We start from the raw sequence: 23,267 nt of genomic DNA, 5'->3' as shown, positions 1-23,267 counted from the left end.
CCCAAAAAACAGAAGGCTAAGGGGAAGCGGCAGACACAGGGGTAAGATGAGGGGTGAGGGCTAAGGGGTACAATAGGGATTGGCCTTAATGCTTTTTTTTTTTTTTTTGGTCAAAGTGGTCAATGTGCTAAGCTGCCTTGCTTTAGCCGCAGAGCTTCAGTTTTCAATTGTAGGAGCTGTTGTCAAATCGGGTGAAGGTAAATGAACATTATGTCACCTGGTGTCTCTTGGATTACCGATTTGGATACCTGAGTTTGGTCAATTTACCAAAAGTATTTTGCACCAGTCTTGGTGCATCTCTATCCTGGTCAGCAGCTTCCTGTGGTAGCCATCTGTTAAGCACAGGTAGCCTGGGGCAGACACTGCTGTACTGTTAATTTAACTGTGTATTGGAAAACAGTTGATTAAAAGTACCATCATGTTGTGATAGAAAAAAAGTAAAGAAAGTAGGACTTCAGACCGTATGCTAAAAGGGAAATGTAAACTAGGGCTGTGAGGTGTAACTCGACTTGATTCAAGAAGCTCCGTTCACACCACAAGCAGGGAATCACACTTCATAAACAATACTCTAACCCCTGACTACACTCTCTTTATCTTTTTGGAAATGATTTTACTGATCAAAAAAGAAAATTCTTCCACTGATCTCAGCTCTGTTTCAACTGCATCCATCTCTACATTTTACCCTGTAGCTTTATTTAAATGGGCTCACTCAGCTTTTCTCACACTGAACTGAAAGTTTTCCCTAAAAGTTAAGCAAAACAAGGCGAACGAGTCAGAATGATTCAGCAACATATCTGATAAAGGGTTTTTTTTTTTCCTGGTTACTGTCAGGGTCTGTTGGCTTTGTGTTTTCTGTTCATCAGTCCCTTCACACTGCTTCAAACTCTGTTCTGTTCTGTGACTGACTTTCACTCTTTAGTTTTCTTCTCTCAGCTTTTATAGCTTCAATCTCCCTTTTCTCTCCAGTCCTTATCTCTTCTGTGTTCCTCAGAGGAAACAAACAAATGTCAAACTGACCACACTCCTTTTGGTGGTTTTGTGTCAACGAGTCTGCCACAGTCTGTGATTAGAGCTGCAGCTATAGTAACTGTGTGTTCTTCTTGGCAACAATGTGCTGATGAGAAATAACAGACAGTTACTATGAATCAGGGACAGCTGTGCAATAAATGCTATAGTTAAAACAACATTTACCAATAAAAGCCTGCAATTAAGATTTGTCTGTTTGCTGGAACTTAGTGGAGTCATTAAAGCAGTGTTTTTGCTAAATTTGAAGTTTTGTATGAAATGAAAATGACAATCTGTTCCTGACTGTAAAGAGGAAGAGTCTGTTTCTTCATCGAAGATCACAGCTATCTTTAAGGTTATCAGACTACATTTCTATAAAGACATGTGCATTAAGTCAACTACACAATCAAACCATCCCTAGTCTACACCAGTTTTATTTTTACTATCACAGGCCTGAAATGATGGGCTAATGTGGTGTCCAAGTCTAAACAAACACAGACGAGGGATGGCATCTCGTGGTGCAATGCTGAACAAACTAAACTATGTGTACATAAACTGCCAAGAAGATCAAAGTAGGGCTGCACGATATGGCCAAAATCTAATATCTCGATATTTGTAGGCTATATCTCGGTACACGATATATCTCGATATTCTGATTTCTCCTCTAAATCACTATATAAATGTTAAATTAGGGCTGCAGCTATCGAATAATTTAGTATTCAAGTATTCTACTGAAAATCCCATCGATTAATCGATTAATCGAGTAATCGGATAAAATACATTTTTGTTTAGTTAAACAGCAGTTATTTTTCAAATGAAAATTTTTCTCTTTAAGAAATAGAGTTTTCTGATACAGCATGTCAATAAGAGCACTTGCTTTGGTAGCTCCAAAATTTGTAAAAACACTTAAACACATTTTTTGCGCCGTGTACATCTCATCAAATGTTGTGGACCCAAATGGCACCCGTTTCGTATAATGACCCATTAGTCTCCAAACTCCAGAAAAGAAGCTAGATTTGTTGCTAGTTGCTATTTTGTATAAGAGGTAGCTTGAGGGGTCTAAAAACTCTCTTAGTATGGCCTCAGCTCTATTTGAAATACCACTCTTTGATCTTTCTGAAAATTAAACGATTCCTCGAGGCGGAGAAAATTACTCGAGTATTTTTTGTAATTGAGTACTTTGAATCATTCGAGGAATCGTTTCAGCTCTATGTTAAATCCAACATAAAATGACAGTACAATGATTCAAGCAGACCTTTTAGTTGGATTTTTTAAATTTGAATGCAGAAAGAGGAAATGTCAATCAGGTAAAGTTCAGCAAACCTTTTATTTTAAAGCAAACTTTAGTTACGTAGTAGTACATAGTTTAGTTATGTAGTTACATATTTTAAGTTCCAGTAAAATAATTCATTCAGATTTATTCAACTGGCTAATTATATATAATATAATATAATATAATATAATATAATATAATATAATATAATATAATATAATATAATATAATATAATATAATAAAATATAATATGATAAAATATGATATAATATAATATAATATAATATAATTTAATATAATATAATACTTTCACAATATCATGAACTAAAGTTTGAGATAATATTACCATAAATCAGATACCTGGATAATGCTGGTCATGCTGATATCTCTGATACATGAGTGAGGTAGGGGCGTGCCCCATAGAGAGATACTGAAACGAATGTTGAAAGAGAATGTGCAAGCGACTTTCTTCTCTCCTAACCTAATATCAAAACACACATGCGCAGGGGAATTTTTTTCTGGGTGGGCCGGGGAGCATGGTGCTTGCTGTGAGAGGAGCACCGGCTGAGCAGCAGAGAGTGAAACGAGCGAATCACCGAGGAGAATAACGTTCCTATGTCTGAAAACATTTAGGTTGCCGTTTATACTCGATGATTGTGATATAGTCATTTTATGTATCTCATGTGCAAAAACCTGCAATACATCGAGTATATTGGATATATCCCCCCGCCCTAGATCAAAAGCTGGTGATGCTAGCTCTGCTAATGTTAGCCACATCGTGAAATGCAGTAGACGACACCGTAGGTCTGCGTCAACCCTTTTTAACGCAGAGGCCTACAGTCAAAGCCCTCTGTGCACCTTCTCCAAAATTCCAGGTCAAAATGACGTGGACCACAAGCCCCGTGACTGGTTGACTGAGCAGGATCACGCATCCTCCATTTACAAAACTTACAGATTCACGATTGCAACACTCTTTCTCCAAACTACTGCAACACATCCTATGTTTGAGTGTGAGCTGCTTGAACTTTCCTGACTTGCAACCTCTCGCCATGTCTCTGTCATTTCTCATTTTCTTCTCATATCCATGCTGAGCTCTCATCCAAAGAGTGCACCGCAGTCACCCACAGTTGTTTCCGAGCCTAATATTGATTGACAAGCTCTGCGAACCCTGCCTCCCCCTGGTGAAAAACATAACCAGTCAACGTTTGTAAGCAAATTGACAAGTGGCAGCCAATGATTTACGATCGACTGAATGATAAACAGCAACATGTATAAACGTCAACAGCACATAATACACTATGAGTCTTGGTGTAAAAAGCAGAAAATGCAGTGAGACCAAATGAGTTTTGCAGAGCAATGCAAGAGTCTATAAACCATGCTGGAGTCTTTGAGCTTTAATATTATTTTCCCTCCAGTTCAGCCATGTTGAATTTATCATGCTAAGTTTTCACTGTTTTACCTAGGGATGCAAATTATCAAGTAATTCATTAATTGATAATTATTTTATCTTATCGATCCATGATTGACTGATTGATAAGTGGCAATTTTTCTGAGAAGCTGAATTTCCCTCTGAATCAATAGGTTCCTTTCTACGAAAATGCTATCTTTCTCATGAGAGAAAACGCAAATCATATTCCTTAATAAAAAAATTATTCTTAACAGCAGGGAACAACACATTCACAAATGGAAATATGCAATACCAAGGCTTCTTTAAGGCTACTTGAAACAAAACAAATAAGTGCACTGTCTGTTAGAAGCAGAACAAACTTGCAAACTAAGGAGAGCGAGTGTTGCATCTTTATTTGTCTGTGTGTTTAAATGCCCGCATGTGTTTGTGTGTCTGTCAAGGCGTTGGGGGCGGGACTTCGCCGTGTGCCAAACAACGCGGGGAGAAATGTGAACGTGTCGATGTACAAATGACATCACATCATGTAAGTTAGATGTGTATGGCTATTTAGTCCGTCAAATAAAAAAAAACAAGGTATAGACCTGATTTATGAGAAAGGCAACTCTAAATCACTTCTGCTGTGATGTGGTGCTATATGGAAAGTAAAATTAACTCGGCTTCCAGGGGGGGCGGCTGCCTCCATTGGGAGGGTGGGCTGTCCCCCTATACAATGGTAGGGGAAACACTGGTCAGTGAGTCTTGTGCGCTGCCTGTTCACAGTTAGGCCAGCTGCTGAAAACACTCGCTCAGCAGGGAGGTATTTCTGTGAAAGGTTTGCTACTCTTGGAAACCTGCCTCCATTTACCTTCCACCATGCTGCAGGACTTGAGTCAAGGTGTGGTGGTGGATCTTTAAGAAAGTTGTCCACTTCGGTTTGTTCATCTTGTTGTTGTCAGAGGTCTGCTTCTCTTGTGTTCCCACGTGTGTGCCAAGAATGTCTGGCGCAAAGCGCGCCCTCATGCGGGCTGGCGGGGAATTACAGGTTAAAAACGCGATTAATTGCAGTTAATTTGTTTTAATCCAATAATCTCTTATCAACAATTAATCGATAATCGATTGATTGCTTGCATCCCTGGTTTTACCTTTAGACTGACGGGCTACTCAAAACTTTAAATCCATTCAAACAACCAGTAAACATGTCACTTCAGTACATCCCTTATTTTCCCCTTCAGTATCTTGCTCGGGTATATTTCCAAGCGTAGACTGGGCCCCCAATCCTCCTAATGATAGTGGAGCCACTCTGGGTCAGAAACTGCCCTGTCGGAGGTCATGTCCACACATAATCAGATATTTGGGAAACCACATATTTTTATACGTGTAGGCCTGTCATCCACATGAAACTGCAGCTTTAGGTCACTAAAAACAATATTTTCTGAAAATGCTGGTTTCATGGTTTCATGTAGACACTGGTAAACTGAGTTTTTGGTTCTCAAACGACATAGCTGAATGACAGGGGCTAATTCTGATTGGCTGGCACAGGTTTTACCTCTGGAAAACACTGACAGATATAGGTTTGGCATGACCTGAGCCGCACTAATTGTTGGATCTGCCCGCTGCGTGTGGACAAAGGTATTTTTAAAAAGGAATTGGGGTGGATATTCGTTTTTGAAAATGCTCGGCTAGTGGCTGATTTACTCACATTTTGCTGTAAACTGCATTTCAAACAGAATGATCTAATATGTACTCAAAAATTGATGTTAAGAAGAAAAAAAATCATTTTATATGCTATAGGACCCACGTCAACCACATAGGTGTATTGACTGTGTTGCAGGTGCAAAAAACACAACAATCACACTTGTGCAACAAAATGCATTTCGGGCCAGCAGCTCTTAAGTGTGATAAATTAAAAACTGAGTTCTTTTAAAAACATTTCAGGTACACATGACCAGATTAAAAACACAGTCACCACTTTATAAGTGGGCACTACAGAGGACACTTACTATTCCTTCTGACGTAGGTATAAGTGTAATATAATCAGCTGCAGAGCTTTTCAGCCCTTACATAAACAAAAACATTCAAAACATGAACCTTTTTGTCAATAACACTGTGTTTGAGATTACTGTCACCATAGCATTCACTGAAAACAAAATCCACTCGTCCCCTACCATGTGTTTTTGTTTCTGGACTTGACTATTTGCTACGTGTTGGGAAAATGTCCATAAAGACTTGATGATTATGTTACTGTGATTTTCTAACCGAGGGCCACTCTTGTAGGGCCTTAGCCTGTGTGTTTTTCTCCCTATATTAAATATTCCTGACACACTCCTCATACAACTTCATATCATTATAGATGATCTAAACTGCTCTATTCGTGTTATATCAAATATCAGCTTCCAAATACACCTGCTGCTACAGTAAACTGAGCAGGCCGTTCATCTGAACAGCAAGCAGTCAGTAAACAGATGACAGGGTTTCCTAATGCTACTCTGCTTGTTGACATAGGTTTTCAAACGACTGAAAAGCAATCGAGCCTGGAGCACTGAGCAAGAAAGACAACCCCAACTCCAGGTCATGCAACAAATATTTGGTCGAAAATAACAAATGCTCTACGCCATTTTAGAAAAAAGAGGCTGTAGACTGACGTTTGGCCTTCTGTGGGAGAAGCTATCATTAACCCTTTAACTGGGAGCATCACCAAGAAAAACCGCGCAGAAACTCCTGTGTATATTTGACGTGACAGCTCTGTATGTACATTTATGACAGCAGCTTGCCAAACATTAACGAAACAGCTATCTTGTACAAGCTAAGCTTTTAGCCGAGCTAGCTGTGGCTAACACCCCCACCCTCGGCGCAAAGGGACAAAGGGCCCAACATCTATGACTCTACCACTCTGGACAACCACCCATAAGCTATTTGTAACACACATGTGATGCTGACTGTCTGTGTGGTTTAGGTGGTTAGCAGTACATTACAGATGTATATTATCTGTGTAGATTTGGAGCTGTCATCCCACCCCTTGTGTCTCCGCTTTTACCACGTCATTGGACTATCCAACACTGCGGAAATACAACAGCAGCTAACGAGCCGCTAGCAGCTAGCTGGATGTGATCTGGCAGAATAGCTGGCTGGTGTTTACCCGTATCTCCGATGATGATGTATTTGAAGAGGTACGCATACGCCATGGCTCCTTGTTTGTGCAGTCAGCTGTCTGGACAGGTGTGCCTCCGTTTGGACCAACCGTTAGCCGTGTGGAACAGGTAGCAGAAGGCTTGTTAGCCCGTATCTCTGACGGAGCTGAAGAAGGAACAATAAACAGCAGAAGCTTCAGCTCTACGTCACACGGTCCGCCCTCGCCACGCTACAGTATGATGCGTTCAGGGACTCCTCGGAAACTTAGATCCGTCATCAATGAGTATACGAACCGATTAAATGGAATAATCGTTTGTGATTCTTTTAACTAGCATTCAGAACATTAAACTATGATTTAAAACTTTAGACTTTTTATGATGGGACGCACAAAGCTCTGAAGAAATTCTTATCTTAATGTATTTCTTGCAATTTCGTTGTACTTGTTGCAATGGCAAATAAAGTTCTATTCTATGTTATTCTATTCTATTCTATTCTATTCTATTCTATTCTATTCTATTCTATTCTATTGCATTCTATTCTATTCATTTTTATCCTGCATAAAAATGGACGCCCAAATGAAGGAACTCTAAAAACACCCACTTTCATGTTTTAAGACTCATGAAACTGTTCTTGAATTGGGTTTACAATGGATTAGAATGTACGATTATGCATAAAATAATTTTTAAGACAGCTGATTAAATTAACAGTATTTTTTAAAATATTATTTTCACTTAAATGCATAAATACAACATTTTTTTTGTCTTGCTTGAATATTCATTTTCCATCCATCCATTCATCCATCTTCTGCCGCTTATCCGGGGTCGGGTCGCGGGGGCAGCAGGAAGCGCAGACTTCCCCCTCCCTAGTCACTACCCAAAGCTCATGACCATAGGTGAGTGTGGGAACAAAGATCGACTAGTAAACAGAGAGCTTTATCTTCCGGCTCAGCTCCCTCTTCACCACGACAGACCTGTGCAGAGTCCGCATTACTGCAGACACTGCACTGATCTGCCTGTCGATCTCTCGCTCCATCCTTCCCTCACCTGTGAACAAGACCCCCAGATACTTAAACTCCGCCACTTGGGGCAGGATCTCATCCCTGACCTAGAGAGGGCACTTTGGAGGTGCCGATTCTCATCCCAGCCCCTTCACACTCGGCTGCGAACCAATCCAGAGAGAGCTGAAGGTCACGGCCTGATGAAGCCAAAAGGATCACATCATCTGCAAAAAGCAGTGATCCAATCCTGAGGTCACCAAACCTGACTCCCTGAGCACCCTGGCTGCATTTTCCTCTTTTAATTAATAATTACATTTTTTTATATTACTGTACATATGTGTACTTGTATGGGGAGTGTGGAACAGTTTTTACATTTCTCTACACATCTGTATGAGCATGTAACAAATACAAATGTTGAATCTTAAAGCCTACTTTGAAACGCAAATATAAACACATGGGTACAAAAGCATATTGTTTCCACATCAGGGTGAGAAAACATCAACAACAACTGTATAACTTTATAATGTGATAAATTTTTTGTCAAAGTTCCATGTTAAAGATTTATTTATTTATTCATTTGTTTATTTACCTATTTACCTGCCATGGCAAAAATACAAAAGTGGAATAAGAAAAAATAAATGAAAATGTGTATTCTGAAAATGTAGAAGAGAATAACAACACAATGGTTAGCGCTGCAGCCTCATAGCAAGGTCACCGGTTCGATTCCCAGCCGGTGGGCCTTTCTGTGTGAAGTTTGCATGTTCTCCCTGTGCATGGGTAGGTTCTCTCCGGTTTCCCACAGTCCAAAATCATGCTCATCAGGTTAATTGAACACTCTAAATTGTCTGTAGGTGTGAGTGTGTGCGTGAATGGTTGTCTGTCTATAGGTGCGTCTCAATGCGTTAATTTTATGCCTCATCTGTCCTATCCCCCCTACTGGATGTACTTTCTTAGTCGCCATTTTGAAGACTGTCCCGAAGTGATAATTGTGCTCTGAGGAGAGAGGAGAGAGGATGGAGGAGACTGATCAGAGGAGCTATGATCAGGGAAAACAGGAGAGCTGGCTTTGCAGAAGTCTTTTCACTGACAGACACACCCTATTTGAAATATCACTCTCTGATTGGACGCTGCAGCGGCTCAGACTTCTCTACATGAAACTTCACAAACACAGCAGAGTTTAATTAGAGAAAAGACGAGCTGAGGATAGGCACAGAGGATTGTTCAGAAACTGATCATAAATCTGGTAATAAAGTGTTCACTGTGAGTTTAAAGCAGAAAATACTGAACACAACTATCATGAAATCAATATAGCTGAGGATTAAAATGAAAGCTGAAATCTAATAGGCTAAATAACATCTTCCTGAAACACAGTAAACTGGGTTATATTAATAAGCTTCAGAGTTCACAAACAGATGTGCTCTAGATAAAGGCTAAATAATTCACAAATTATCTAATAGATACGCATTTTACCGGTAAAGTGATCCATAAGCTTCTAAACAGCACACAGAATAAACAGAGAGCAGGTTTCCATCATGGTAACGTGTTTGTTAAACTGGTTAAAGGAACAGACAAAGCTCTGTTACTGTTTATGTTTGATCATAGTTATTACAACGCACATGTGCAGACACACAAACAGCTGTTAGAGCTGACTGACAGATGATCCAGAGGTGATCAGCTGATGCTGTCATCAATGAGACACGTCGCTTCATGTGACGCACCGGAGGAGAGGATGTCCCAATATTGCTCTAAAAACGAATTCCCTCCATCCTCTCTCCTCTGGCTCAGCGCATCACATGATCTACCTTAAACATAATTTCTTTAACTATACTCAGTCAGTACACAGATATTTTATTTGGGCTCCTTAAGATGAATTTTTATTGTCACTGAAAAGGGTTCAGATGGAAGATGGTTGGTTTGGTTCTCCTTTACATGATGTCTCTTACTAAAGAAAGGGTAGTTACAGAAAATGATCAGCAGGTGTCAGCACTTGACAGTAACAAATCAAGAAATGCGCTTGTTTGCAATGGAATACTAAATACCAATGAAAGTCTGCATCATTCATGATTCTTTTGCCTTTTAAACTTGATGCAACTCATTTTCACAAGAAATTATAAAAAGTAAAAATTTACAATATTTGTTTGAAGACTATGTATTACACTCAGTTTTCTTATTATACATATTATTCTTATTGATTAACTTTGTTACTACATCTGATGTAGCTCAAGACCATATTTTATTTCTGTCCATTTGCCATCAGGCGTGAAAATGCCCAACAGGTGACAGAAAAGAAACAGAAAACCTTAAGGTAAGGTGAGTACAGAGTCTTTCATGACAAAAAAAATGAGTTGATCAGTTTTTCTTACATTATTTTACATGACCAGAGACTGTTTCCTGTCATATTGTGCTCTATTACTTTGTTTCATTCAGACATCATTCTTCCTTGGGGTTAAACACATATACAATCATACACAGTTTAGCACAGTACGACATATAAAACAAAATGAAAAAAGACCATCTCCTCTCAGTAAATTACAAAACTTTTACAGAAGAGACAGAGAAACTGATCCTTCATTTTACAAGATCAACCATCATCTTAATATATCATCTACACATTCATCACCGTAGTATATGTCACAAGCCATCACAAGTTCAGACACATTACAGAAATTCTCATTGAACAAAGAAGCATCTTTTAAAAGCATTTACATTTCTCCCCGGTGTCATTTTCAGCTTCCTGACATTTTTACTTTCATACTGGTCCATAAGAAACTTGTAAGTATAGCTTTAACAAAATTTTGAACTGATCTTTGTAACATTCTTAGGTAATAGGTACTGACACAGGCAGGGGCGTATTTAGTGGTTTGGGTGCCCAAGGCAAACCCAGTCAATGGGGCCCTCCATATCCTTGTAACTCATCTTCCTCAGAGCTAGACTGGCCTTCCCTGGGTCCACTGTCTCTTTCCCAGAATCAAGGCATGAGACAGTGCTAATCTTGTACATGGTAACTTAACACAACTAAATGCATTTTCTCAAGTTCTGTACTTTAGTTTGATTTTAAAAAAAGTGAATCCATAATTTAGTCCACTTTGTCCTGGATTTGAAATCTTTTATGGTCAATTGACAGCTTATTTGTCCCACAGTGGGGAATTTACAGAGTAACAGTAACAAAGAAGAAAGTATGAAGTGAAAAACATTACAATAGGTAAATATTGAAAAAAATAATTTAGTAAAGAAAAAATATGTAAATATCAAGCACAACATAAAACTGGAAAAAAATCTACTGAAAGACGTGATATTTACAGTTGAGGTCAGAAAAGCTCCAGCAGCACTTGTAGTTTAGAAAACAACTTTATTAGACTTTATTAGGAAGTTGTGAAGTTGTGCCAGAATTTTTTACCTTTAACTTTTGTGATATTTACAGTTACCATACATTTTGGTACTATTATTTTAAAGTTAATGTATTTTTATTTGACCCCCTGTCCAGTGAGTTATGTATCCAAAAAAGAGATTTTATACAATAATGTTTATCACCAACTCAAAAAGTTTGATTTTGAGAAAATGATCCTGTTTCCTGGGCTAGATAAAGTCCTTAAAATCCTAAAAGTCTTATATGTTTATCTCAGATCTCAGAGCAACTTGTTTTTATTTCAGACTTGGTTGAAAATAAGAAAAAAAATGGGAAAAAAAGTGTTTTTTACCACTTTCTTCCTGAATCAAATTTTCAGATGTGTTGTAACATGGAATAGCCCATTGAATAAGAATGGAGGGGGAGTACCCAAAACCATCATTAAAGATTAAGCCTTTGGATGTTTTTAGAAGCATGTGAAGTAAGATTTAAAAAAAAGAAATGCTTTCTATTGAAGAGAACTTCATAAATCAGTTTTTAAGAGATGCTTTGGAGGCCCCTGGGAATCTTGGGGCCCCAGGCAACTGCCTGTGCCCCTGGACACAGGATAATTCTTTGTATTCTCCCTGTTCTCGCTTTTTAATGTGATAACTTTGGTGATTGTGTCACAAATATACACTAAAGAAAAAATGAACAAAATATAGATGGATCTCTTTATTGATCTTTCAGTCAGAAGTGCTTACACACATGAGGCAGCCTCTGTCCCACCTGTCTGTCTGTAATCTGCACTCCTTGTTCTGCTTTTAGATCTACTCATGGCAACATGGGAGCTCAGCTGCATTTAGAGTGCTCACAGGAGAACTTCCTGACAGGGAATGTGGGGCAATTAACACTGGCAGCCTGGAGGATATGGATTAATAAAGACTGAATTAGGCTAGTGAAAATAATGAGAACCATGATCTAAATATTGATAATGACTTTTACATGTGCTATTATACTAAATGACCCAAACACAGCTCCTTTGAGTGGAAGCATAACTCAGCTTTTGTCAGCACTCTGGGAAAGGATCAGGATCTGACCACTGTGCCTCATAAAAACCTTGGCCAAAGTGAATATGGGTGGGTTTCAGTGTTTTTCTTTCAGGCTTGAAGTCCTCATTCTTGGAGAGCAGTTTGGGTTTTCACCGCCCTCTGCCTGTTTTCTCATCTGCTGTTGTTTCATTCAGGGTGGATCTGTGGACTGCGAAACACAGGCATGACCTTCCTGAGGGCAGTCCACACACTCACTAACTTGTTGTCCTCAGGGAACCCACAACAGCAGAAAGGTTAAGAGAAAATAAGGGACAAACTCTGAGAGATGTTTTTATTGTTCTAGAAGAAAACATGTAAAGCTAACACACGTCTCAGACAGCTGTCTCAAACAGAGGAAGCACAGAGGAAAAGATTAAGAAAAAATAAAACCCTGATTTGACAGAATCTGGAGGAAAGCCACTGATAACAAGCACACCTGCAGATAACTGGAAGAGAGAAAGAAAGGAAGACTGAAAGGAAGAGAGAGAGATAACAGCAGAGTAAAGTAGAGGGAAAGAGGAGGAGCAAGGGAGTTTAGAAAAACACAGAGTCAGAGCTAAGCTCATATCAGTATGTAACTGGTAGAGGAGCAGAACGAGACAGAGAGAGAGGAATTTCAGGGAGAAGAAGAAGAAAAAATCTAAAGAGGAAAACAGAAAGAGAGGAGAAACTGAAAAGAAGAGAAAGTCTGTAAAGCAGGAGAGTTGTTTCTGTCCGGGCATCCATCCAGCAAACTGCAGAGGCTTCAGAGTGTGTCCCAGAGACCAGACAAAAGCAGAGTGACTGGGAGTCTACTGGGAGGACAGACTGGTTTCTGGTCACAGTGAGCAGAGTGCCAAACACCATGGCTGACAACGTGAACGAGGAATCAGATTATAATCCAGGGAAGGATGAGCTGGACTGGGGCTACGAGGAAGGTAGGGTATGCAGAGGGATACCGTAACATTCTGGATGTGATCTGGTTTTAAAACTTTGACACACTTTGTGTCCTCTTTGTGTTCTCTTTGTGTCTGCCTGTTAACTTCTACAAAAGAGTTCTGCTGTGGCGACACTTACTGTGAATTCTGTTTTTGTGCTGCTGCCTCTGTTGTTTTTTTTTTCTAACACTTCTAGTTTTCCTAATGTTCTGTTTAATAGCCCAAGGTTATCCCTCCCAGAGCTCCACTCTTCTACCACACCTTACATTTACAAAGTTTGAAGCATTCAGAAAACTGTGGATAAGGTTTTGATCAAGATTCCTAAACACAGTCACTGAATCTGACTTTTCCTCGGTGGTCAATAAACAACAAAATATAGTGGTGTTCTTCAGGTTGACAGGAGATCCTGTCTTTAGTGTAAACTGCATTTGAAATTTTGTAAGGTGATCTTGAGTGGTTCGAAAGGCACTTTAAAAGAAAATGTATTCTCACTCTCATTCTCATTCTTATTCTTATTCTTATTGTTATTGTTATGAGTTGGTGTAGAAGTTACTAGCAGTTTATCGCTTCACCTTTGGTTTCATCTGAACCTTTGTCTAGAGGAGTCTCTCTCCCACAGGAACATCAGCTATTGGCAGTTCTTACAGACAGTTGCAACATAGTTTTATTGTTTGCATGAATACAATTTGAATATAATTTATTTTTCTCATGGCTGTGGTTATACAATAATATTTTTTTTTTGTTTTTTTCAAGACACTTCCTTCTCCCACTCATTGAACAACTCATTGTGTGGCAGCATCACGTCAGGTCGATTCACCATAAGTGAGGAGGTTAGAGGGGAAAGTGAGTGGAGAAAACGACACAGACCTGACACTAATCTATAACCCAAGTCAAATTGTCTCTATGAGTGTCCCTTAAAAGTGAGCAGAGGCTCCTCTACTGTGTTTGGACCTGGTTTACAGAAAAGTGTCAGGAACTCCACCCACTTGTCCTAAAGCTCTCTAATTGCTGCCAGTTTGTCTCGTTGATGACAGCCATAGAAAATCTTTCTTTTTTTATGTGTTATCAGGAACATCACATTGTATCATATAGACTGATGATAATTGTATTATTGTTCTTCCTCTCTCCTGTATTGAGACAACGATCTTGAATAATTATGACATTTTATGTGAACTTTTGGGATAAGTCCCTTTGTACAAAGATAAAGGGCTCTAATTTCGTAGACCAGGCGCAAGCGCAAGCGCAAGCGCAAGCGCAAGCGCAAGCGCAAGCGCACCTGCCCTGCGCCGGCCTTCGCCACGGGGACAGGGCGTGACCGGCGCACTTTGCAGGTTTCCTGCAGTACCAAGAAAGGCGCACTCAAGGCGCAGAGGTGCGCGTCCATGCCTCCCTCCATGCAAATGGCAGAGATGGAGGAGAAAAGCTGTGAGAGGGTTTAACACAGCTGAGCGCTGTTTCTCGCCTTTAAATGCCCTGCGGCCAAGGCGCAGCGTCTGATTGGTCTGACTGATCCCCGACACCGGGGAAAGTGTGCTGGAAAGACCCGGTAGTGGAGACGGTCAGAGCCGCTGTCCCTGCAGCAGGAGAATGGACAGCGGGGCGCATCGGAGGACACGAAGCACGTCACCGTGTGAGCTAGCTCCCAGGACAGATGTAATCTGTTCCTTTGTCATTAATAGGAGTACAAAATGAAGAGACAGTTACACAGCTGGCTTATCCATTCAGAATACTTTTGATCCACCTGCACTCCTGGTTTGTCATCACCAAATAGCAGAACCTTTGGTGATATACTGTATACTCTCCCAGTGTCTCCGCCTCATCCTCCTTACAATAATGTACTCCATCTTTTTAGATCACGTTAAAAATAAAGACTAAAACAGAGAAATATGGGAAATCACGGGTAAATCCTGAGTGACATACATTTATTTTGTCTCTTTTTTCTTTGTCTTTTCTCTCCCTCTTTTCTTTGAATTAAATGAAATGAGAGAAGCCAGATATATACTCAGTATCAGATGTTAAGGCTGTTTATTGTTTAATTGTAAGATGTGCATCAAACTTCCAGCTGCCGTCAGGTTAACTTTCCATTATGACAAACGGCTTTAATCTGACATCAGATGTGACGGGACAGTTAATATAGATATAAATGTATATGCTGGTTCAGACGGTTACATTAAATAGTGATTGCTGTGATTGTTTATTGCATTAAAATGTGCCTGACACTCTGGAAACCTGCCTCTGAGGCTTTGTTGACATGTGCGCACATGTGCGCCTGTCACCAAATTACAGCTGCGGAGGGTGCTCTTCGCTTTGTGCCGAGAATAGACCAGGTTGGAGCTGGCGAGCTTTCAGCGCACTTTCTGCACTGTTTTTGGCAAGAAATTGTCACTGCGCCAACATAAATCTGCCGTCAACTCCCCCTCTGTGTCACACCCATCTCTGCGCAGACTGTCTTCCAAATTATCAAATTGGCAGCCCACGGCAGTGCGCCACATGAAATTAACACTACGCGGGGTGTGCCAGGCTTGCGCCCCCTGCGCTGCGCCACGAAATTAGAGCCCAAAATGTTCACGGTCACTTTTGACCAGCAACACAATAATGGTGTTATTTTATGTGACTGTTTAAAAATATCAAACAGTTTCTTAGAAAACATCCTTGGAAACTTTGACCCAAAGTAGTCTGTGATAAACAGTAAACTTTGTTCTATCCAATTATTTCTTATAGTCAAAATAGAAAAGAAATGATGGTTCTTAGAAATTGAATTTAACAAGTATAAGCTCAGATCAATAAGGTCTACAGGCCATAAATGACAAATTCAAGATCAAAATGAGTAACTGAGGTTAAAATATTTGTATTGTCGTAGTTTGTGTGATAAGTCCTTATAGACCAGTCATTTTTACAAGGCAACACAAGGGTTACGAGAATCTAATTTATCATGCAGCTATGTTATATCGAAGAGTTTTTATGTGTGTGTGTCTGTGTGTTTTCTTTTCTGTCTGCTTTTGCTGAGCACTGATGGATGCAGTCTCATGTTGAACTCTTTTCTCTTCCTGTGAGTATTTTTGTGCATGTTTGTGTATTTATATGAATAAGTTTGACAAATAACAATCTCATTAAGCTTTAAGTGTCTCTCTAATAAGAGTGTTCTGGTCAAGATCAGCAGCAGCAGCAGCATGTCACAGAGCAGCAAGTTTCATGAATATCTTGGAAAGATTTCATGCTTTTTCTAGAACAGAACGCTTTGATCAATGTACAGACAAATTCAGGGATTTCTACAACACATAAATATGTACAGGTTTGAAAATCTGCACATTTAGTCTTAACATACAGTATTGGTACTTTAGAGCAGAAAATATTAAACAGCGTGATACCCCTCTTTAAATGATCCTGTATGGTAAAGTAGATGACAAACTAGACTATATTTAAACAGCTGCCTCTACGTCTCAACAGCTTGATAAGCTGTGTGCTAGCTGTGAGCTGAATGAGCTGCAAATCAAATATTTCTGTGATACAATAATGTCACAAAAACAGCTCTGTCTCTGTGATGTAGATTTTTAAATGAAATGAAACACTCAATGCAATGCTATAGTCTGGTGAGAGTTGATTGTTGAGAAGGCTTTGATGGCTTGGTATATGGCCAAAGAGGTGGCATGTCCTCCCAGCTCTCATTGCCTCTGAGTGTTAGCTGCTATAGCTGTGGAGGGACAACCTTTGATGAGCTGATGTATCTGATAATGTTGTCACCGTGTTGGTGGTGGTTGAATCAAACTGGAATGAATGTTTTCCTGTCATTAACAGTTGATGTGTCCATAGCTCATTGTTTCTGTGTGTGTGTGTGTGTGTGTGTGTGTGTGTGTGTGTGTGTGTAAGCTTCATTCTACATGTGCTTTATTTTAGGGTAAAATATTACATGTATTGTTAAGGCAACTCATTGCTGCTCTCTACATTAACCTTTAAAGAGAGTTAAAGATGTCTAAGCCGTGGACACATCTGTTCATACTAATGTGTTTTATGTGTGCATGTTTTCACTCACAGGTGTAGAATGGGGACTCCATTTCCCAGCAGCCAATGGAGAGTACCAGTCTCCAATTAACTTGAACTCCAGAGAGGCTCAGTACGACCCGTCTCTTCTAGATATCGGCTTATCACCAAACTATGTGGTGTGTCGAGACTGTGAGGTCATCAATGATGGACACACTGTGCGCATCATTCTCAAGTCCAAGTCAGGTGAAAGGAAACAGGTCACGTGTTGTTAACACATTTAGTCAGGCTGCTTAGGTCAATTTGTAGGATGAAGACGGAGATTTGTAAAACTATACATTTTTGGAAACCTTATAACGCAACAAATCAGAAAACCAATGTTGCCATTTTTTCTGAGATCGTTATGGCAGCCATCTTGGATCTTTAAATATAGCCTCTTTTAAAAACGAGTTTCTCTATAGCTTACCTCCTATATGACCTAAATTCATGGTTTCAATGGTTAAATCTACATTTTTGGGGGCAAGAAATCTAATGGAGTTGACCTTCCTTCTAATTGAGGCATGTATGGTTGTGTATTTTGCATCTTTACATGATAAAATCATATTTTATGGTAATTTGGATATGTATGCCGTCCAGACAATGTAATTGGATTCCTTGCCCCCAAAAGTGTAGATTCAACCACTGAAATCATGAATTTAGGTCATCTAGGAGGTAAGATATAGAGAAAGCTCCAAGATGGCTGCCATAATGATCTCAGAAAAAATGGCAACATTGGTCTTCTGATTTGTTACATTATAAGGTTTCCAAAAATGTATAGTTTTACAAATCTCCATCTTCATCCTACAAACTCATCTGGCTGAACTTAGTGGCCCTGACTAATTCATGTATCATGCTCTCTTTTATCCCTTCTGATCTAACTGCTTTGGTTGCCACTTTTTTCTCTGTGTTCCTGACCCCTTTCCCGTGATGCTTTGGGTTCCTTGATCTTTCCAGTGGTTACTGGAGGTCCATTGCCAAGTGATCATGAGTATGAGCTCCACGAGGTTCGATTCCACTGGGGCAAAGAGAACCAGAGAGGATCAGAGCACACGGTCAACTTTAAAGCTTTCCCTATGGAGGTACACACACACACACACACACACACACACACACACACACACACACACACACACACACACACACACACACACACACACACACACACACACACACATGGGGATGTCATGGGTTTTTATGACATCAAAACCCACATCATCAAGTTTAGGAAGAAAATATTTTTGAATATACTTTGAGGTTGTATTTATTATACAGTTTATGGGCAACGTACAGCAGAGTAGCTCTTCAGCGCCATCTACTACAGTGGAGGTGCTGAAGATGAATTGTAAGTCCAACTCACCTTAAATATTCATTTTTATTTTAAAGAACATATCAATATTAAGAGTTAAAAATTTAATATTTTATCACAGGTTGAAATATATTGCTGTATTGATATTTTTCACGCCTGTAGTTTTTAATGCTGTCAAAGTCTGTTTTTTTGGCTGGGTGTGTCCGTGACTTCGGGTCTGTCCTCGATGAACAGCAACTTTTAGCACTTTTGGCATAGGCTTCTTTTTTCTGAACCTGATGTTACCCCTTGCATTTACCCAATAGTCCTATGGGTGACACACTTCCACCTCCTCCTACTGTAGAGTGAAGCCAAAATTTCCTCTTTTTTCTAAATTACTTTTTCTTGAAATAACTGATTGAGGGGAAACTTCTCTGACAAGTCTCTGTTAAACACATAAAACAGAATGGCAAAAATGATAGGCTGTATGTTTAAGAGTTTTTGTCTATCTAAAGGTGTAGTCAGCGATCGTCTAATCTGCAATATTTGTCAAAATCGCTGTAGTTCTCCTCTCCATCCACAAGATATCATCACTGACAGCATGTTAAAAAAAAGGTTTCAATACACAGCCTTGGCTCTGAATTTCAGCAGGTAAATACTGTGGCTCGACCCAAGCCACCAAAACAGGGTTTACCCCCACACACCCAGGGGGCGGATCATAGTCATGTGGAGATCAGATCAGACGGGGGGGGTAGTATGTTGTGTAGCGTGTGCAGTTAGCGTAAGAAGCAGTGCGATACCAAAACAGCCCAAAAGAAAAAGGACAGAAGAGCATAAAATGAAAGAGAAGGTCTATGATCATGACAGAGGGAAGACCAGGGTCAACATTGGTGTGGCTTTCTGACGGTGGAGGGAACTTCACGATTTAATAGAGCTGAAAACGGACGCTGATGTCACCGTCTTTCTGCTGGACAGGTAAACAAGATTAGCTTTGTGGTGCTTTACATAACAGTAACAGCCGTCAGGCATTCATCTTATTGTCTAATCTGCCAAAATGTTCTGTTGTTGTGATGCTATCAGTTATGGCAGTCGAGTTGTGGCGACTGTTGTCTGATGGGTCAGGGTTACCTTAGCTTTGCAGATTAGCAGTGTGCTAACCCAGAGTCGACGTCAGACAAAATTAAACAGGGGGGCATTATGACAGGTGCAGGGGGACAAATTCTTGTTCATTACTGGATTCATAACCATTGTGTAAAGTTCTAATTCACATATACAAGGCACTGCACCACAACGAAAACCACGTCCCTCCATCTCTTTTCTCTCCCTCTGGTGCGCACACAACCGTTCATCTTTCACGCACCATGATTAGAGTGAACATCAAACAACCATTCAACAATCAAAGAACCACGAAACCCAAACAACAGTAGTGAGCTAAAGATAGAAATACCTTTAAAACAGCTGGAGCAGGTGAGTGTTGCAGCTAAATCTCCTGAGGACAGCGTCCTCCCACTCCGTCATACATCTGCGGGTCAAGTCTCTTTCAAAGGCAAGCTCAACAACCTGGGCCTTACTATTGTGGAGCATTGCACGTCTTTGATTGTAAAATATTTTTATATATAAATGTTATATCTTTTGCTACAGTACTACCAAAACTCACACTACTACTACTTTCAAAGCAATAAATACGGCTTCACGTATTATAGCGAACTGACCCTCGAGCGTTCAATGGTCCGGCCTCCACCAGCTACACAGTTTCTACATTTCCATGACGATGCACGTCCATCATCTTTCAGGCATAGAGCCAGGGGTGGGGTATGAGGGGAGAGGCGGGTCTAAATTTGTTTAATAACCTCTCCACTCATTTTCTTCCAGACCGCTGACTACACCTTTAAAGGCAGGATGTATAATCTATAACACAGCCAGTCAACAGGGGGCATTGTTTTCACTTCACTTTGGGGATATCCATGTTTTCATACAGTTTATGGCTCAACCAAGCAGCACTCCTTGATCTTGAAATATCAAATCTATGCTGAAGTACAAAAAACTGCTGTTCTTCAAGAGTCCACTTAACGCTGGCAGCAGAACCGTCATCAATTACACACAGGTCAGGGCCCTCCGAATCAGATATGTAAGCCCCCTGTTATTGTTGTATGCCTGAGCTCTGATGTGTCAGTTCACCCAAAGCAGAAGCAGAAAGCCAAGCATGGAAAACACCTTAAAACACACAGCGATTTTCAAAATAAAAGAAGACCAAGGCGTTCTTAGCTTGACTACAACCCACCAATATAATGGGTGCAGCCAGGCCAGGAGTCAACAAGTTTCAGGTTTCACAGCCCAGTACGAACAAATAGAGAATCATCCTTAAGATGGGAGCAGAGGAAACTCCTTGGTGCAGAGGGAGCAGAGGAAACTCACTCTGGCTGAACACGCAGCCAGTGTGAGTTGATGGATAAGAGAGCATGCCGTCAACACACAATGGAGCAACACAATAAAAACAAAAAACAGTCTTTCTGTTCAGACCAAGGGCTTGATCAGATTTGGATAAAGTCTCACTTGCTGAAGCAGTGTTTTAAAACCTATCATAAATGCTGACTCAGCATAGCATTCAGTAGATCAAGAGAGAGACAAGGAGCTGAGGTTAAAGCCTCCTTGCGGTGTGACCGCCTTTCAGTCGAGTCAGCTTTGTCACCAACAATGAAAAACCTGTGACCTTGATATCTTCAGAACAATGAAGAAAGTCACCCTGCAAGCAGTGTGCATGAATAGAAAAGTAAAGTATTCAGCTCAATTTCATACAAAACAGTAAACTTTTTTCCTGTAAATATATCATCTATAGAAAGACTGTGCAAAGTGTTCGTAGCTTCTAGAGCCAGCTTCAGGTGGACACTCAAAGATCTGCAATTTTAACACTTCTGCTTCAGCCTTATGATTGCTAACTGCTGAGGCAGCTCCTCAGCTTGTTTCTGACAGGTACATTTTTCCTTCAGGCACAACTGTAGCGTTTTCTGTCCTTTCTGTCCACAGCTTTATCTTTTTGAGTAACTCTTTTGGAGTATGAAGCTGAGAAAGAAAAAAGTTAAACTAGAGCTCATCTCCAAACCTCCACTCCTTTGCAACTTTCAGCTGTGCACAGAGTTTCAAACAGGCATGATGGTTCCCACCGTGCTAATGACACGGAATAAGACCCCAGGGACTAGTCTTGGCTGTACTCTTAGGTACAGAATATAATCATAAATACATGCTTCCTATAACTTCCTACGGTGAGTGATTTACATTGGATGGAAGGATAAATTGGTGGATCAATGAATGGGTGGGTGGATGCTATTATGACAGTGTATCTAAAAAAACCTTTCCAGCAGGAAGCTTCTGTTGGACTCCATCTCAGAGCTCATTCAGATTTGATATTTAAAGAGGACATATCATGCTGATGCCTGATTTAATACTTACATATAATATAATAAATTTGAAAACAAGACCTTTCACCCCCTGAATTTTCAAAAAATTAGATATTGTATTTTTTCTGAGATCCTAGAACGTGATTTGATGCCTCTGAAAATAGATCATTGCCAGTTGGCCGCGAGACCTTGGTGACGACACGAGGATCCTTTCTTTTTATTGGAGTAATCTGATAAAACAGCTCCTCCTCTGTGATGTCAGTTAGTCACACAACCGCCACTGAGGGATACACCCACCAAGAGCCGAGTATAAACGTATAAACTATACATGTTACAGTACCGCTTTGACTCACCACACTGAAGCGTCCTGAGATGATCTGTGTCCAGGTGGATTTTCTTCCTCCTGAGCTGCAGAACCGTCCGGGTCTGACTCGGGGTCCAATACAAAAGGACGTATCCTACACTCTGCCATGTTATTAGTGCTATCAATGCCTTATGTTGAAGTTTTGGCAAACAGCAAACTCGCTCGGTCTGCACCATTCAATATAGCGATTTTGTAAATACTGCCATGCTGCAAAAACCGCCCCCTGGCTCCACCCCCTCCGCCCCTCTGATAGAACTGACCAATCAGAGCACAAAGGGCTGTGACGTTGTGAGGTTACTGGAGGTCATTCTCCAAACGGAGCATTTCAACGAGATCTTCAGAATGGCCTAAAATAAGGATATTGAGAACGCTATTGTGGGGCAATGAAGGAACTAAATGACTTGTACTGAGGGCAGAAATGCTTTACAGGCATCCTAGTCTGACATAGTGAAAAGGAGAAACAAGCACGATATGTCCCCTTTAAGGATCCTCAGTGCTCAGTGGACCAGTACTTATATAGTGCTTTTCTGGTCTCTCAGACCACTCAAAGCGCTTTACACTGCTTGTCTCATTCACCCATATACACCACATCCACACTCTTTTTTCTATTGGAAATCATCAATTTTATCTTATACATTTACACACCACTGACCAACAGTGGGAGCAGTTCAGGGTCCAGTTTCTTGCCCAAGGACACTTCGACATGTGACTGCAGGAGCTGGAATTGAACCCCGATGTCCAATTGAGAGACAACTACTCTACCACTGAGCCACAGTCCCAGTGTCAGACTCCAGTGTCATGTCTTCTGTAATTAAACTGTGGTAAAAAAAAGTCTGTTTCTGGGAACAGGTTTTATAAACCAGTGGTTCTCAAACTTTTTTCAGTGATGTACTCCCTGTAAAATGTTTTTTTTTTTTTTCTGCTAAGTACTCCCAAACAAGCACGCAGCAATTTTGTTTGAAAAAAAAACAAAGCAAAAAAAAAACATAAAACACAGCGCTGTGCTAGTTGCCTGTATTAGTATCTATTGGGTATAATATTCAGTTCATAAACTTAAACGTACATTGGATTCAAACATTGA

At 40.2% G+C, this 23,267-nt stretch overlaps 2 protein-coding genes across 3 annotated transcripts in view; one reads left to right on the top strand and one right to left on the bottom strand.

Moving 5' to 3' along the window:
* Positions 1–7,014, bottom strand: part of rab2a (RAB2A, member RAS oncogene family) — a 48,352-nt gene extending 41,338 nt beyond the window's left edge. The window contains exon 1 of the mRNA XM_074688889.1: positions 6,803–7,014. Coding sequence (XP_074544990.1) covers positions 6,803–6,848 — 46 coding nt within the window. The 5' untranslated portion in view covers positions 6,849–7,014. The remainder of the gene's footprint in view (positions 1–6,802) is intronic.
* A 5,761-nt stretch (positions 7,015–12,775) lies between these two features.
* The window catches only part of ca8 (carbonic anhydrase VIII), a 28,884-nt gene continuing 18,392 nt past the window's right edge, over positions 12,776–23,267 (top strand). Inside the window, exons 1-3 of one of the 2 annotated variants that reach the window (XM_074687896.1) lie at positions 12,776–13,125; positions 17,164–17,349; positions 18,097–18,221. In XM_074687896.1, coding sequence (XP_074543997.1) covers positions 13,053–13,125; positions 17,164–17,349; positions 18,097–18,221 — 384 coding nt within the window. In that variant the 5' untranslated portion in view covers positions 12,776–13,052. Of the gene's footprint in view, positions 13,126–17,157; positions 17,350–18,096; positions 18,222–23,267 lie in introns of both variants that reach the window. The other variant, XM_074687895.1, reaches the window with a different exon arrangement.

The sequence above is a fragment of the Halichoeres trimaculatus genome, unplaced genomic scaffold, assembly GCF_033239565.1.
Source record: "Halichoeres trimaculatus isolate MK-OKI-2021-1 unplaced genomic scaffold, fHalTri1.1 fHalTri1_scaffold_15, whole genome shotgun sequence".
NCBI classification, from domain to species: Eukaryota; Metazoa; Chordata; class Actinopteri; order Labriformes; family Labridae; genus Halichoeres; species Halichoeres trimaculatus.
Note: the sequence above shows the minus strand (reverse complement) of the source record. Positions and strands in the feature narration are given on the sequence as shown.